We start from the raw sequence: 17,780 nt of genomic DNA, 5'->3' as shown, positions 1-17,780 counted from the left end.
TATTAGTATGGGAACCTAACTACACCCACCAACCTGTTGGCACCAGTCCTGGGGCCCCGCAAGCCAAGCCTCTAGCTGCATGGGGACACAGCTTTAATCACCAGCAGGCTGGAAATAGCCATAGGTCCCTGAGGGCTCCAGTGCCCTGGGAGCTGGCCCCACACACACCAGAGAACCCAGGAGCTGGGCCCCCCCTCCAGTGGTCTGATACCCACTCCAGAACCCTGGTACCCTATAGCCAGGGACCATGGGACCCAGCTCTGCCCACTAGTGGGCCAGCTCTAGCCCTTGACCCAGCCTCGCCCACCAGTGGGTGGGCAACAGCTCTGACACACCTTGGGCCCCTCGGCCAGCAGCCTGAACCCTGGCCCCACCCACCAGTGTGCCAGCGCTAGCCCTGGGCCCTGGCCCTATCCACCAGCAGGCTGGAATCAGCCTGGAAGCCACCCCAGGCCCCCAAAGCCAGCTGCCCATGAACCAGCCCTACCAGTGGCTGGTGGCCTCTGCACTAGGCAGGACCTGGTAACCAACCAGGCCAGGGCCAGTCATGCCTACCAGCGTGCCCACGGTAGTCTGCCCCGCCACCACAGCAGGGCCCCCACGTTCACACAGCAGGCACCCCAAGAGCATACAGATCTGGTGACCAGAGGGGAGTGTGCTGCTGGGACACATGGGACATACGGCTACTCCTCCGAGATCAGGGAACATTACTGACCTACTTAATACACAGAAATAAAAACGGCAAATTAGGAAAAATGAGGAAATAGAGGAATGTATTTCAAATGAAGGAACAAGATAAAAACCCAGAAGAGCTAAATGAAGTGGAAAAACAATCTACCTAGTAAAGAGTTCAGGGCAGTTATCATAAAAATGCTCCATGAATTCAGAACACAGTGAGTTTAACAAAGAGTTAGAAAATATAAAGAAGACTCGGTAATACGTGGGGAAAAAAATACACTAGAAGGAATCGACAGATTAGATGAAACAGAGGAACTGATCAGCAAACTTGAAGTCAGAGTAGTGGAAATCACCCAAGCTGAACAACAACAACAAAAAAGAAGACAATTTAAGAGACCTCTGGGAATCCAATTTTCAAAGGATGAAGTAATGCTGTCACTGTCTGCAGATGACATATCCTATAAAGAAAACCCTAAAGACGCCACCAAAAAAACTGTTAGGACTCATCAGTCAATTCAGCAAAGTTCAAGATACAAAATTAATTAATACACAGAAATCTATTGCATTTCTCTACACTAACAACTATCAGAAAGAGAAATCCCATTTACAGTTGCACCAAAAAGAATAAAATACCTAGGAATAAATCTAAGGAGGCGAAAGACGTGCACTGACAAAGCTATACCACAGTGATGAAGAAACTGATGACACTAACAGATGGAAAGATACATGCTTGTGGATTGAAGAAACTTGTTAAAATGAACATACTCCTCAAGGCAATCTACAGAGTCAGTGCAATCCCTAACAAAAATTACCAGTATTTTTTTACAGAACTGGAACAAATAATTCTAAAATTCGTATGGAAACAAATGATCCCAAATAGCCAAAATAAATCTTGAGAAAGAACAGACCTGGAGGTAACATGCTCCCTGATTTCAAAGTACACTATCAAGGTAGAGTCATCAAAACAGTATGGGACTGGCTCAAAAACAGACACACAGATTAATGGAACAGACTAGAGAGCCCAGAAACAAACCCACACTTATCCTGTCAATTCATCTATGACAAAGGATATGTGAAGGAAAAAAGACAGCCTCTTTAATAAATGATGTGGGAAACTGGGCAGCTACACGCAAAAGAATCAAATCGATTACTTTTTCACACCATATAAAAAAACAAACTCAAAATGGATTAGACTTAAATACAAGGCCTGAAACCATAGAACTTCTAGAAGAAAAAACATAGGCAGTGGCTCTTTACCACTGCTCTTAGGAATGAATGTATATATATATATATATTTGATGTCTCCTTAGGTAAGGGAAGCAAAAGCAAAAATAAACAAATGGGACTACATTGACCTAAAAAGCTTCTGCACAGTGAAGGAAACTACCCAACACAATGAAAAGGCCACCAACAGAATGGGAGAAGGTATTTTCAGAAAATAAATCCGATAAGTAGTTAACATTCAACAAAATATACAAAGAACTCCTACAGTTCCTCAGAGAAAAACAAAACAACCTGATTTAAAAAATGGACAGAGGACTCGAAAAGACATTTTCCCAAAGATGAAAGGGTTTCCCACATGAAAGGATGTTCAACATCACTCATCATCAGGGAGACACAAACCTAAACCACAATATCCCCTCACATCTGAGAATGGCTATCATCAAAAAAGACAAGTAACAAGTATTGTCAGGGATGTGGAGAAAAGGGAGTCCCCATGCACTGCTGATAAGAGTGTAAATTACTGCAGCCATTATGGAAAACAGTATGGAGGTTCCTCAAACAAATTAAAAGCACGACTATCATACAATCCAGCAATTCCACTCCTGGTATTTATCCAAGGAAAACAAAATCATTAATTTGAAAAGATACACGCATTCCTGTGTTCACTGTGGCATTATTTACAATAAATAGCCAAGACAGGGACACAACTTACATGTCCATCAACAGATGAAGAGAATGCGTTACACATGTACAACAGAATACTACCACAAAGTAACAGAGTCACAGATTCAGACAACAAACATGTGGTTGCCAGAGGTGGGGGAGTGGGGCTGAGTGAAATAGGTGAGGGAAATTAACAAGCATTTCCAGTTACAAGAGTCATGGGCATGAAAAATATTTACACACATGTATACTTACATTCCAAAATGAATAGTTCAGTTAAAAAACACTTATATCTGACTTCTGATAATTTCCAAAAAAATTTAACTTCAATCAAATATGACGTTGAGAGGACAGGGTATAGCTCAAGTGGTAAGAGTGCACGCTTAGCATGCACAAGGTCCTGGGTTCAGTCCCCAGTACCGCCTCTAAAAATGAAACAAATAAGTAAACCTAATTACCCTGGCGGGGGGGAGGGGTACTTTGTCTAGTTCAGAAATTTAGTAACTATAATCCAGACTAAATCCTGAAGTTTAAAATAGCTCTCATTTGAGAAGTTTATAAGCTTCTCAGAGCACAAGGCCTCAAATCTTAAATTACATAGTAGAGATCGTAGATTGCCCTGCCATGGCTAAAGATAACAAAATTTAATACAGTAATGAAGACCAGAGTACATTTCAATGTTTATCTTTGGAAAAGAAGATTCATCACAGCTTCACAGCCACTTTCATTCCAGGTACGGTTTTTTAACATTAAGAGTTCTCTGCAAACATTTCTCACAAGGAAAGTTCACTCCTGGGATGAGAATATTATCATCCTCTTACAGCCAAGGAGGCAGGACATCAATTCGCCAGGATAAGTTACCAGTTAAGAGTAAAAACCACCAGACTCCAAAGTCCATATATTTACTTTATTGAATTTGTTAATGTTACAGAGTTCTTGCACTGCCAAACCATGCCTGAGAATTCAAAGAAAGAAATGGTACAATGGACAGCCACACCCACCCATCATATAGTATATTAAAACTTGATTCATGTGCATTTTGGTAATTTCAAAATCTTTAAAAAAAAAAGTTACAACAAGGGTTGGGATTTTTAAATCTCCTGCAGGTCTTCAGATTTTTAGGGCCAGTATGCCATTAAATAACACTTCCACATATTAATCTCAGTTCATTTCTTAATAACATAACCCTCAACAAAATTTTGCTGGAAAAAACCACATTACTCTTAAGGGGAAATACGTGGCTCAAAGTCCAAGAGATTATTTCAGATTTTTGGTTCCCAAATGAAGTCTTCAGTATAACCAAGAATCCCTTGTTTCTCAGTCATCCAATCTCTCTGGCTGGCTCAGCCACTCACCCAAACCCACCAGAAGGTAGGCATCCTGCCTGCCACCTCAAATAATGCCAATATTATTGCCCAGATATGGCTGGCAGGCCCTGTCAGGTGGCACCGTCACCCTCCTAGGAGTGTGCACTGACACTTGTATCAAGATTGAACTCCTAGAGGAAAATGCTCCCCCATCAGGCTAGTTTTACTCACCCATCTGCTTCACTCTTGCCAGTAGCAAGTCTGCAACTCCTACATTTGGCAAAGGGATTTATTATAGAGAAACCCAGACTCTGCATCAAGTGGTCACATGCCACTTTGAAAAATTTCTATTGAACCAAAGATACAAAACTAGGAAAATTACCAGACTGTCTCATCAGATGGAGAGACTTCTCAGTAATCCTGGGTAGCTTCCTGACGCCCCTTTTCAGGACTAAAAATTACTGGATAGTTTAAGCTGTAATTATTAAAAACAGAAGTGCTACATCACCTGTCTTCTGCCCCTGACTCTCCAAGTGAACAACATTAAAGACACACCGGAAGCCTGGTAACAAAAAGCTACGCTGGGACAATCACTGCGTCTACAGACTATCCAATACCTTAACACTGGGGCACAAATACATCTGGAATTCTTGCCAAAGATCCTGCAAGATCCATGAAACTTAAGTGGGTTTGGGGTTGAGGTTCTGCTCACGTTGCTTTGAATTTGTAAGGACAGGTCAGTGGATCCCTCGGCCTGAGCAGAAACCACTCTTTACTATACAATTTAGTTTAGTAAACTGCAGTTTACCACACAATTTAGACCTGGTTAGAGGAGGCTTTAGCAGCACCTGAAGTAGCGCCTCCTGCATCCACTGCCCTTTACACCAAAGGCTATTTGGTTCCACTCAAGAGATTGGCAAATTCATGAGACATTTCACAACTCTAATGCATATTTCAGGTTACTTAACCAAGCAATATGCGCTGTCAAAGAAATTATTCCAAGTCAAAGCAAAAAAAAAAAAAAAAAAAGCCTTAATATAGAACACAGAAAAAGCACTACCAAAATAAAAAATTACTAAAAGAAACAAGATTATTCCCCCCACCCCTATACCCACCTTGGGTGGACCGGCGTTTGGTTGAATCTAATCTGTGGTAACCTCAGAATACAACTCAAAGTTTAAATTATAAATCACAGCCCTACGCAGATAATCTGAACACATCAGTTCTTTTGAGAGCGGCATGTTCCAGGATTTCTAATATAGCCACAGCCCACTACAGAGTATTCCTTATGGTTGGGGCACAGGACAGGTTAATTAAGGTCACTTAAATCTTCATCTTTTACAGCAGATCAGAACCCAGATGGCTGACTTTCTGCAGGATTTCTGATAGGAATCCAGGAGAGCTGGTTTCAAGTTTCACATCGACACTTAATAGCTGTAACCTTATCCAGAAGTTGTGATCCACATGAAGTCCACAATGAGTGCAGCAAATCTGAGGTAGTCAACCCTTACGAAGGCTCAGTATCTGAACATAAAAAGATTTTGAAATGACCACTGGCTGCAGTTTTTGATTTTTTTGTACTTGCAGAGTAATTATGAAAGAACACGGCTGAATCTAGTTCACGCATTTATGTAACAACAAAAATCCCCCTAAATCCAATACACACAAAGAACAGTTATGACACTTTAAACTTCCAAGTGCAATAGGGCCGGTCACGTGTACTGAGTGGTCTGCATCAGTCGTAGGTCCAGCAGAGATCAGACGATGGATGGCTGTCCGTGGTGGTTAGCTGTGGTCTAGTTACCTTAGAAGGGTTAGCAAAGACCATTCCTTAATTGTACTGTGTGTGGCTGCATTTCTGATTCTCAAGCACAGCGTACTGGTTGTCTAGCTGCAGTTTAAGGGCCTGGTTTTTTGAAACCTCATCCCTACCTCTAGTTTTGTGTCTTACTACTTCAAAGCTCTTCTCCATTTCTTTATCCCTAAGGGAAAAGAAATGTAATCAGTAAATGTTTCTTTTTCACTGCGTTGTTTTGAAAACATCCTTCCTTGAATTAAAAAAAAAAAAGCCACCCCTTGGAAAAATCTTGACGAAGGGACAGGAGGGGAAAACTGGTGTATAAAATCCTTATCAAAATCAGTTTTAAGGCTTCAATTGAACAAAAAATAGAGAATACTGTACTGAAGCGCTATGGTCCTATTTTCCTATGGCAGCAAATCTGCTTGATACTATTAACTGAACACCTATTTTGGGACCAACTTCAAGACAACTGGAAAGTTAAAAAGCTGTCTAATGACACGGTGGTTCCTTCTAAGACTCACTTTTACTCTCAGAAAATAATAGACAATACATCTATCTCTCTTTATGCATAAGTAAGGCCAACAAGTTTCTCATTCAAGTAAAATTTTACTCCTTATTCAGTGACCTCACCTCACTTACACTTCATACGAGTGGATCAGATAGAGATGAGTGTGGTGAAATCACTGCCCCTTATTTTGCAGGGCAGAGGAGCAAGAAAAAGTGGAGGTTTAAATTCAGGCCAGCTGTGCTCTCAAAGAGGCAAAAAGGCTGGGAATTTAATTTAAAAGCCACCCAAAAAGCAGTATTTCCATCTGATGTCATTTACACTTCTTCCCATTTTATTTACTTTTTAAAAAATGCATGTCCCTAAATAAGATGTGGATGTGCCATATGTGGTCATTTAACTCCAGGTAGCATTCATTTTAAGTACCTGCTGAAATAAGATTATTTTTAATATTAGATTTATAAATGCCAACATCTTTCATCTACTCACATTAATTGGGAATACAATAAAATACTGCTCTGACTTTTCTAGTTACAATGAACACAGAAGCAGCAATAATATACTCAATATGAAGAATTCTAACTAGAGGAGACTTGTCACAGCTAGAGAACATACACCTGGGACACGAGAAACTTCTGCAGATGAAGTCTTTGATGCTCTTTCTCGTCGCCCCCTCCAGGGCCCTCACCCACTTCCCCCCAAGTCCTGCGCAGAAGTCCCACGCTAATCCTCAGCTGCCTCTCAGCTGCAGCCTGGGCTTTCCTGTAGCCCCCCAGGGGGGTTTTCAGACCCCCAACACCCCACTCTCTGGTAAAAGGAACAGGGCTCCAAAACAAACACAATACTCAGAGTACTTACTTCCGGCTCTCTACATGCTTGGCAGTGGACTGCAGGGACGGGAACTGTGTGTCGCTGTAGATTTCTGGTGGTCCTTGTGGTGTTTTCCTTGTTGTGGTCAACCTGGCCCCTGGGGGCCTATACACGCCACTAGTCATTGTCGGTTCTGGGGTTTCTGTAACTAACAATTTATAATAGTTTATAGGGAAATGATTCAAGTGCTTGGCATTTTAATAAGCTACTCCTGAATTCCTGACCATCTAACAAATTATGGAAAAAACCAACACCAGCATTAGGGTCTCAACAACAGAAGGAAAGTCACCTGAGGAAATGTCAAAGTGAAAGCCTGTTTTTCGAGGGTAGTCTTCTAATTTCTCCTCCATGTACAATTTTAATTATCCACGTAAAATGAGTTATGTTAAGTCAACTTATTGGAAGTGGGAAAGAAATCTGCTGGTCCTGGGAGACAGGCCTCTTCGGGGCCTGCCTTTCACAATAGCACCACTTCTACAGCAGTGAGCTGTGAGGTCCTTCCTCTTTCATTTTCTGGTTAAAAAAGGGGAAAAACACAGCTGAACAGCCCCAAGTCTTGTACCTCAGCCAACATTTTGGGGACAGAGCCTCCCAGCTTCTTCCTGTAAATCATCCCCCCGCATCCTCAATATGGGTTCAGTGTTTTATACATGTTTTCCACTAATCAAAAGCTTCATTGCAAATGAACAGCTATGTCATTTATTAGCCCAAATGTAATGCGGCTACAAAGAAAAATGAAAAATTTAATATTTACTCCTCCCTAAAATTGACGTATAGTAGTAATCTGTGGTCTCTGACAGTAATATTTGGGGTGATTTGTTATTCATTATTCTACATAAAATAATGGGTATGCATTACAGCAATATTTCTCAAATTTTTCTCATTATTGCCTAAGGAGCCTTTTTAGATCTTTTTCCTCAAGAGCACTGCCCCACCTGCCGCACCAAGGCATGTTTATACCAGATACACTGCACATATGTTTACACACTCTGGCCCTCTGATGCACCACAAACCTTTGTAACGTCTAAGATTTCTTTACCCACCCACACTTCCCCTCACCCCCAAGAACCACTTTTCAGCCCCTGGGAGTGATGAAATTCACTCTTCTGAGAATTCATGCTTCAAGACAGAGTAAAACAGGGAATAGGAGGGAAAAAAGACTAACACAGGTGAAACACAGGGACCCAGTATTCCTTAGTCAGCTGTCCAAAATTTAAAAAAATGCTTAAAAACTGTAAATTTGGGAAGTTAGTTTACCTACAGATTTAAGCAGCCTACAGAAAAGCGTGTATCTTAACTTCCAATTCCTTTATTTAGGATGTGAAAGTCTTACAAATCTCTCCCCCAGGAATGGAAACCTCACTCACCCAGGGCAAGCATGCATTTGGTTGAAAGCTGATTGTATGTAAAATTATATATAAACAGACATCTTTATGAAAATCAAGTATTCACATTACCAACTACTGGAGCAGGAGGTGCTTGTACCGCAGCGGTTTTGTTCCAGGGGCCTGAAGATTTTTCTACACCGCCGCCTCCGCCTCCACCTTCTTCCCAGTTATCACCTGGATCTTCTCTTTTGTCATTTTCATCTTCTTCCTTTTCACTATTGGAAAAGCAAACAAATGAATTCAATTGCAGAAACACCAGGAAACCTGCCAGTCCAAATCCTTAGTTCTATCAATGCCTATCTGTATGACCCAGGAGGAGGTACCCCTTTAAGTCCAAATGCCTCACTCGTTTAAAAAAAAAAAGAGAGAAAAAGAGGGAATTTATTTTATGCACTGGGACTTCAACTTAACTGCATGTGGGACTGGTTGCTGAAAAAAGGTTCAGGAAATTACTTGGTCTAATAGTCTCCATTTCCCTTTTTGCAAACTTCATATACTCAAGAACATCTAGAAATATTTAACATACTGACATGCCAGGCTTATAACAATATGCATGATTATTTATAGCAGCCCCTACTGAGGGAGGGGAGAGAGGTCAATTTAACGTGAAATATAGAGAAACAGGCAACTTGAAGGATTAAAAGTACAATTTTTAGAAAACAGATTTTTCTAGGATCAAAGTGTACAAACAGGCATTTATGGTAAGCATATTTTTAGTGATCAAATGAATGGTTTTTAAAAATTATATAATTTCGTTTGCTAATCCCTTTACTACATGTTACAAAATACTCTCAAAATTAATTCCCATTCTAACAGAGGAAAACAATTCAGTGTTGAGTATTTACGTCAGCACTTAGATTTTATTAGTCTCCACTGTTTAGACACAGGGAATACACAGAGCTAGTCCCTAACATCAGAGATGTGTCACCCATTTAAAGAAGAGATTACAAAAATTCAGTCTTTGTCTTACTAGTCATTATAAATGCAAAATATTTCCTCAGTGGCAATACACCATTCTAAAACTGCCTGCACTGTTTTATTTAATGCCAATTTATTTCTTTATTCTTAAATTGACTTGAGTCAGAAGTCTGTAATCTCTCCAAAAGTATCTTTGGTTATTTCTCCTTGTGCTGGATTACTTATTACCGTTTTACGTAACTTGAATGTTCTAAATTATCAAGCACATACTGCCGGCTTGACAGCACAGAGTTAAGTGCCAGATCAAACTTCCTTTTTTGCAACTCTTTGCCCTTGCAGATGACGCATCTGGCACAGACCACCAACCTTTTCCCTGGACTAGTTTCCGAGACAGCGGTGGTGTTTCCTAGGTCTTCAGCTTATCAACCGCCTTCACCATTCTCACTACCCTTTTCTCTACTAAAAATAAACAAAAACATGCTGTTGCCTAAAGCTCTGTCCCCGGCCTTCCACTCAGACGTCTTCTCCTTTTGATATCTGATCCATGATCACGGCAATGACAATGTACATGTGACTCCTGCCCTGACTGTGACCTCGGCAACATCAAGGCCTCTCTTGGCTTGTGCAAAATGACATCTAAGGGTGCTTTTCTGTCATTTATATTAAAACAAGACAAATTCTGGATATAAGACAAATTTCTTGAATAGCAAATGGTCTCCTTTAAAGACACTTAGATAATGGTAGCATCATACACTGCCCAACCACCAGAGGCGAGTCCAGAATTTAAAAGCCTACGGTGGCAACAAGAAGGGCAGAGGGGAATGAACTTATCTTCTATCTGCATTTATAGTAAGATTTTACTTAAGACTATACAGCTATTTAAAATGACAGGCCTATACTAACAGGGAAGTAATATTTCACGTCATATAAACCAACAGTGTACTAAAACAAAATTTATGCACCTAATATAACTAGGAAGACATCCAGAATGATTTTTTTAAATGTTAAAATAAGTGGGTGCTAGAAGGCATGACTCTCTTCATCATGCAGGAGGCAGTTACAAGCAGATTCTAAAGCCAGACTGCCTGGTTCAGGACACCCGCTCTGCCATTTACTAGCCGGGGGATGGAGTCTGGCACCCGATTTCTGTAGGCCTCTGTCTCCTATATGTAAGATGGGGATTACAGCCCCGTTATGAAGTCTGAGTTAATGGCTACAAAGTGCTGAGATCAGTGCCTGGCACACAGTAAGCGCTGTAAGCGTTCGCTATTACATGCCTTTTTAATATCTGAGTTTTCACACAAGCAGCACAGGTACCACCTCTGTAACAGGAAAAAAAAAAAAGTTTTATTTAGAAAAAACCAACATGAAACCATGTTCTTTTAAAATGTACACCAAGCTGTATGACTGTTTTCTAAAGCTTTTAAGTAGAATGGTAAGGGTCTGTCATAATTTATCTAGGGGTCTAAAAGTGGTATCCAAATGTGGGAATTATCCAAAAAGAATTTTTGACGTTGTCCACTTCTAAAGCTACACAGATGTAATCAGCACGATAATGTAATTGGCTTGGTTCATGACTAAAGGCACTGGTGTTACCTCACTGCCTATGTAGTTAGCAACGACCCAGCAACCCAACACATGCCAGGAAAGGTCCCCACGAAGATTAAGTGCCTTCGTGGCACTTTCTGAGATGGTTAATATGTTTAAACTCCAGAGCTATCAGTTTGCAATAAACAACTGAAAACCAAAAAATTTTACTACTGATTACCCCTAAGAAGGGATTATGAATCACTGTTACAAATTTCTTCATGCTGTTATATTCTTCAAATGTTCTAAAAAAAAAAAAATAAAAACAATGTTTTCCTAATCTGCAAAGAAAATTTGAAGAAAAACTCCAATTTGTTCTGATGGAATGCTGAGTCCCAGGTAAAATTCTTTTATTGTCTCGTGTTTATCCCTTTTTCACCCTCAGAAGCAAAGAAATGAATAATCACAAATCTAAAATACTTCTAGATTATAAGCTTTTGCTAAAAAATAAGAGTGGTTTGTTTTACTTAGAGGGACTGCGTATTTTTAGTAGGCACAAGAAGACAACTTAGTATTTTGGCTTCTTAAGATTCTAAAGTATTAGCTAAACTAAACACTGGAAATTGCCTAGTCAAAATACTTCAACCAACAGAGGGAAATAAGGTCCACAGATCCTAAGATCTTGCCAAAATGTCATAGTACCAACAGCAGGATAGATGTGATTTAAATATCCTATTACTTTTTCCTATTCGCATATTCCAGAAAATGTCCAATCTCCAAATCCCAGAGCAAGAAAACCATAAACATGTTGCAAGAAATTTTCCACAGAAAACAATTAGGCTAAAATTTGGTGTTTGACCCAGATATAACATACAGCTTCTCATCAGCTAAATTAGATGCTTTGAAAACTACAGTATTACTGTAAATTCACAGTATACTGTCTTAAATATGCATAAATCTGTAAGGCACTATTGGTGGGATGGGGGAATGACAATGCTAGAAAAGGCAGTATTTACTGAGTATCTACCATGGCCAGCTTTGCAAAGTTAAACCTTGCAGTAACACCAAGGCAGGGAGAAGACACATTGTACATACAAGGAAACTGATATTCAGGCATTTAAGTACCTTCCCCAGGGCTCCAAAGTAGGAGAGCCAAGTCAATGGGACTCTAGGACCTATCTTTTTTCAGACTGCCTCTTATTTGATTTTATCTCTTTATAGCTCTGTAAGACACGATACAGAGATTTTCTGAATCTTCAGCTTTAAGAAATTCACTTTCTTTAGTAAGACTATCAGAACCACACATCCTACAGCAGTGTATTTATAAAGAACACAACATTCTTACCTCCTTATCTCAATGGACATTACAGGAGAATCTATGCATCCTAACTCTCCCTTTCCCAACACAAGGGGGGAAGCAGCTAAAACAAACGCAGACTTGACTGCACTTCTGCTAGCATGCTGGGCAGCTCCATTCTTTTGACCCCTTTATCCAACCACAGTTACAACAGTAAAGTGGGGAGACAGAAATGGCCCAATGAGCTATGCCTAGCAGTTTGAAATGTCACTGCATCTCGTCCAAGGACTCTTGACCCCTTCCCGGTAGCCTCGCTCCTGGACTCGACAGCCCCTACACATTACTGAAATGATCTACTGGCGTTCAGCAGAGTATGAGTTATTTTTTACAACTCCAAGACCCACAATGATGCCCACAATGCCCAACAGTCTGGCACACAGTAGTCACACGAATTTGCTATGGTGAATCCAGCTTGGAGCTGGGGTAATTTCTTCAAAGGACAACTTAACTAGCTCTAACTAATGGGTTTAAAGGTCTAGATTTTTTTAAGAGTCCCAGAAACCACTGGGCTCCAAGGACTCAATTTTTTATCGAAACATGACAAATGCTCAACAGTTAGTAACATCAAGTAAATGAAATCTTTCTCCCCAAAATCCATTTTAAAGATGGGAGAGGCCCAGACGTACTACCATCAACCAGTGATCTAAGTTCAAGCGCTGGGCCCCTTCTTTTATCACCATCTCAATGGTTTCCTCCCAGAACCTGTCTGTGAACAATGCCATAACCATGAGTAAGATTTATCAACTTAGACACAAACTTTGATACATAACCTCATAATACTCTTTGTACTTAAATCCTGAGCTAGTTGGTAAACACGAGCTGGGGCATGAATGCAGTACCATTTGCTGCTACTGAAAACCTCCCCCTTTTCAAACGCACACTTATCTTTGATAAAGGTCCAGCATGCTAATAAACCACTAAGAACTAGTGCCAAGAACTTTTAAGATTGTATGTAATAACTGCAGCTAACGAGACAGCAAATGTGGCAAAAATAACTGGTAGACAGATCTAAGTCAAAAGTATAAGGGTATTTATTCTGCTACTGCGACTTTCCTGAGGCTTGTGATTTTTCAAAGCAGAAAGTTTGGAGAAGAAAAAATAGACTATTGACAGAGAATTTCAAGATATTTTAAGTCCATTTCCAAAGTTCCATTTTCCCTTGTCCCACAGTGAAATAGTAAGGCTGCCTGTCTCATGGATAGAAAACAACAACAAATTAAAGGCATAACTGCCCCCACTTTCCCAGAAGAGAGAAATCTCATTTCTCTTCCCTTAAGAGCTTCTGCCCAAAAGGTAAGACTAAGCCACATAAGACAATCCAGACCTCTAGGTGAGAGGGACTTCTGTATGGCTACACTAACGCCAACCTGAACACGTCAAGTTCTCCTATTAAGTCCACAGTGAACTGATTCAGTATGACTTCAGTCATGGTAGTTACTGTGTGCCTCCACTATCCCTTCTCCACACATCTTGGTATTAATAAATCAGGTGCCGCATGGTTAAACAGCAGAGAAATTCCCGAGTAAGTCGTTCTAATTCAAGACAAGATGATTAATATTAACCAAGTGAATGTGTTACAAACATCCCTTTCAAAATCCTCAGAACAGTTCTGAGTAGTCTCAATTTTGCAGGTAAGAACATTCACAAGTAAAGTGACTTGTCTAAGGTCACACATAAGCAGCAGGGCTAAAATGCCCGGGTTTGTTTCCCCCTAAAGTCCATGTTTTTGCCACATTATCAACTACATCCTATTTGTAGGATAACCTGTTTCCCAATCTACTGAACCAGTATGTCTTTTTCCTTAGGGACCCCCACTCTATCAAGTTTCACTGTCAAGAACATTTAATACAAAGTTTACAATGATATTCAGCACACAGTTGACCCTGAACAGCACAGGGGTGAATATGGCTCATCTGCGGTTCCTCCTGGAAGCTGTGAGATTCCCCTTCTTTATGAAGCAATGGAAATAGACCCCAGACTCCAAAGTGACTGAGGATCCACAAAGTATCTCCCTGAAGAATGTATATTTTTCAGTGTTAGTAAGAGAGAGACCTCTGAATGGCCACTTAGGAGCAGTGACTAGAGATTAAGCATAATAAATTAAAATCCCACAATGTAAAAGCTGGTCTTGGGGGAGAGTACAGCTCAGTGGTAGAGAGCATGCTTAGCATGCTTGAGATCCTGGGTTCAATCCCCAGTACCTCCATTAAAAAACCGACAACCAAAAAAACCTAATAAATCAACAGACCTAACAACAAATAATAACAATAATAAATAAATAAATAGACCTAATGACCTTCCCTGTCCCCAAAAGAAATGTTTTACCAACTCATGAGTAGCCAAAAATGAAGGAGAAAATAACCGAGTGGATATGGGATATAAATTCAATGACAAAAACAGGTACAGACAGTTTGAATATCATCCATATTATAACAAAATCAATTTCCAACGTTCAATGAACTTGAAGCCTTCTCCCCTCAGAAACGGCTACTCTTGCTCAGTTAAGTTCAACCTGACTGAGCACTATCCTTCCAGTCATTCAAGTCTTCCAGGCGAGAACACGCAGCCCAAGGCCTGCAGTCAGGAAAGGCCAAGCAAGAGCCTTACTCTACAGCACAACAGAGGAACAAACACACAGGCAGTTACACAGCCACAAATAGCTGTTTAATAACTTCCCTTCCCTCTTTCTCCATTTTTTAAAGGTCAAGCCCCAGGAGAAAGAAAGTGGGCATTTTCTAAACTACACCTCTTCAAAAACATTTAACACACGAAGGAAGCCAAGAAGTGGCTGGAAATAAAACTCCCGTCTAATCACTTCTACTTGACACCACCACAAAGTATTACAAGTGTGGAAAGCTGCATTTCCTAAAAGTTCCCCACTATCAATCAGGTTTCACTTTGGTTAAGCTCAAGAAACGATGTGAAAGAACTGAGGACATTAACACCTAGCTATGGTAGGTGACCAACAAATGTCGTAAGCCGCAAACTTCGGAGAGGCGGTGCATCAGGATCACTTATTTCTTGGAACTGCCAATAAAGTGTTTTTAATCTTAAACCAATGGAACCATATATTCACATCACCATATATTCAGGTTTTTCTACAAGACCCTCAGAACATGACATTTATTTACATGAATCTAAAATTCATGTGACTACCATATATTTGGACTTGATAAAATGTTAATTTCCAATCCTCCAAACCAACCAAACCAATTTTCAGAAATTACCGTTTTCTTGAACTTCAAAAATAACATGTTTAGACTATGACTCCATTCCTATAAAAGTCTAGGGAAAACTAGTGTTAGGATAGTGGTTATTTGAGGGTAAAAACAGTGACTACAAGGGATTCTGAGGGGAGCCTTCTCTACCAGAAATGTTCAGCTTCTTGACCTAAATGCAGATCACACAAGTTGGTTTCACTGTGTGAATATGAAAATCTGTATTTCCCTGTAAGTGTGCTTCAATTACACACACACACACATATATATAAAACTTGTCAGAGATCTGAAAACCACCCATGCTATTTTTGAAACAAAAAGAAAAACTAAGTTCAACCCACTAATATTAAAAGTAAAAATTTTGAAACCACAAAATCCATTTTAGCTGCTCAAATAAAAGGCCTAAGGAAGGGGGGTAAGGGCAGGGAAGGAAATAGCTCAAGTGTAGGGCGCATGCTTTGCATACACAAGGTACTGGGTTCCTCTAAAATAAACTTAATTACTTCTGCCCCCCAAAAAACCAAAACCAAAACCAAAAGGCCTAACTAAGATTTGAAGCAGGCAAGCTCTCACAGGATTTTGGAGTTGGCAGCCAATTTGATCAGCATGGAGAAGGACTGTCATCACGGAGAGAGCAGCAGCAGGAGGAGGAGGAGAAGGAGGAATAGGCAATGCATTAGAGTCCTAATAAGCATATCTAAAGTACAAGTCTACTGCGATGCTGTTTCAGGGCTGAAAAACCTCAAACATACAATTTCTACCCTGTGGGTTATCTAAACACATCTGTAACCAGATCATACCTTATTTGCATTGCTTGAACTCTGAGGCCGCTGTAATCAACCTCTTTTTGCTCAAATTCTTTCCACTCATCTTCATCCTGTAAAACATGTACTGTTTGATCAATTAAAGCTGCAAAAACACAACTAAAACAACTATCAGACTATAAAAAGGGATCAAGTGGCTGGAGCCTGAAGTGTGGACTCGTTTTCTGGCCAAAGTCCTTGCTCATTTCCAAGGCCGACTAGGCTGGAGGACAAACGTGTCCAGCAGTCAAACACTGTTACTTCCAACAGGTTCCTTCACGAGACCTGTTACTTTAAAGGCAACCCGGAAAAGCCGAATGAAGAAGCAATCCCACAACTAAACGTCTAGCTCAATGTTGCCATGAGACTTTTTGGCTTCGAGACCAAGTCGCGCCAATTACAGCTGCCATACAAGTGATTGTTAGAAAATGCAGCTCAGACTACTGGCAAGTCAGAACGCTCAGTTACTCAGAGTAGACGTCACTCGATAGATGCGGCTCTGTGCTGGGCACTTTGGACCCGGACCGACTTCCCCGAGAGGGTGCCGCTGCCTGCCTGCGTCCTGGCTCGAGCCAGGCGACATGAGACGGGAGCGGGGGTCCCGCGGGGAGAGCCAGCCAGCCCGCCGTGAGAAGCCCGCGTCACGTGGCCAGCCTCCGCGCCCGTCCGCCCGCTGGCCGGCCCCCGGCGGCCCCTCCCGGACGCTCCCCGCAGGCAGGTAGGTAGGCAGGCAGGCAGGCAGGCAGGCGGGCGGGGGCGGGCACATGGGCGCAAGCGCGCGGCCCGGGCCCCGACTCCTGCCCTTCCCGGCTCCTCACCTTCGTCACGGCCTTGGTGGCGGCGCCCGCGGTCCCGCTGTCGCCTGGCCGGGCCCCAGCGCCCGCGGTCCCGCCGTCGCCCGGCCGGGCCCCACCGCCAGCCGAGCCCCCGGCTCCGCTGCTCCCGCCAGCGCCCGCGGCTCCGCTGCTCCCGCCGGCGCCACTCGCGGCGCTCGCCGCCCGGTTGCTCCGCTCCTTCTTCTTCTTCTTGTCCCTCTTGGCGAAGAAGTTGTCCAGGCTCCGCTCCTCCGTCTCGGCCATGGCCGCGGCCTCCTCGGCCCGGATGGGTGGGGCCACCGGCAGGCGCGGCCCGCGGGGCTCGGAGCTGGGGGTCGAGGCCGGCTCGGCGATCACGCTCCCGGGCGCGGCGACGCCTCAGCCCCGCGGAGTCGTCGAGGCGTGTGCGGCGGGGCGGCCGGCTCCCCCCGCGTGCTGGTGAGCGGTGGTACGGTCCGCCTGGGGGCTCGCGCGCCGCCGCCGCTGCCCGTGTCCGGCCGAGCTGCCGCTGCTTCCGCGACTGCGGTGCAGGATCCCGCCCGCTCCGCAGCCGGAGAGGAAAAGGAACGCGCGGGCCAGAGGCTCCGGCGAGAGTGCTCGGGTAGTGGCGGCGCGTGCAGGAGGAAGACGCGCGCGCGCAGGCCCGGAGAGGAGGGGAGAGGGGATGGGGAGGGGAGGGAGGGGGAGGAGGGAGGGCGGGCCACCA

The 17,780-nt window shown here is 42.6% G+C and overlaps 1 protein-coding gene across 9 annotated transcripts; it reads right to left on the bottom strand.

Moving 5' to 3' along the window:
* Nucleotides 1-3,458: 3,458 nt before the first annotated feature.
* On the bottom strand, nt 3,459-17,756 carry CDV3 (CDV3 homolog). 9 transcript variants are annotated; one of them, XM_072953747.1, is made up of 7 exons: nt 17,078-17,749; nt 16,257-16,333; nt 10,632-10,676; nt 8,506-8,651; nt 7,037-7,196; nt 5,805-5,854; nt 3,459-5,676 (listed from the first exon to the last, which is right to left on the bottom strand). In XM_072953747.1, exons 1-7 carry the CDS (start codon nt 17,336-17,338, stop codon nt 5,669-5,671), a joined length of 747 nt encoding a protein of 248 aa, XP_072809848.1. In that variant the 5' UTR covers nt 17,339-17,749; the 3' UTR covers nt 3,459-5,668. The 9 variants fall into 9 exon arrangements, with proteins under 9 accessions (XP_072809848.1, XP_072809766.1, XP_031533703.1 ...); XM_072953665.1 differs by having other exon boundaries at nt 3,459-5,854; nt 7,037-7,190; nt 17,078-17,756; XM_031677843.2 differs by having other exon boundaries at nt 3,459-5,854.
* Between the last annotated feature and the right edge of the window lie 24 nt (nt 17,757-17,780).

This window comes from Vicugna pacos, chromosome 1 (genome assembly GCF_048564905.1).
Source record: "Vicugna pacos chromosome 1, VicPac4, whole genome shotgun sequence".
NCBI classification, from domain to species: Eukaryota; Metazoa; Chordata; class Mammalia; order Artiodactyla; family Camelidae; genus Vicugna; species Vicugna pacos.
Note: the sequence above shows the minus strand (reverse complement) of the source record. Positions and strands in the feature narration are given on the sequence as shown.

Bases quoted from the DNA above. Each gene is read 5' to 3' on its own strand.
- CDV3 (XM_031677843.2), bottom strand. From the start codon at position 17,338: ATGGCCGAGACGGAGGAGCGGAGCCTGGACAACTTCTTCGCCAAGAGG. The intron at 10,677-16,256 runs GTATGATCTGGT...TTCCTGTTACAG, and splicing joins GTTCAAGCAATGCAAATAAG to AGGTGGTACCTGTGCTGCTT. The intron at 8,652-10,631 runs GCATGTAATAGC...CTTTTCCAATAG, and splicing joins AAAACTCAGATATTAAAAAG to TGAAAAGGAAGAAGATGAAA.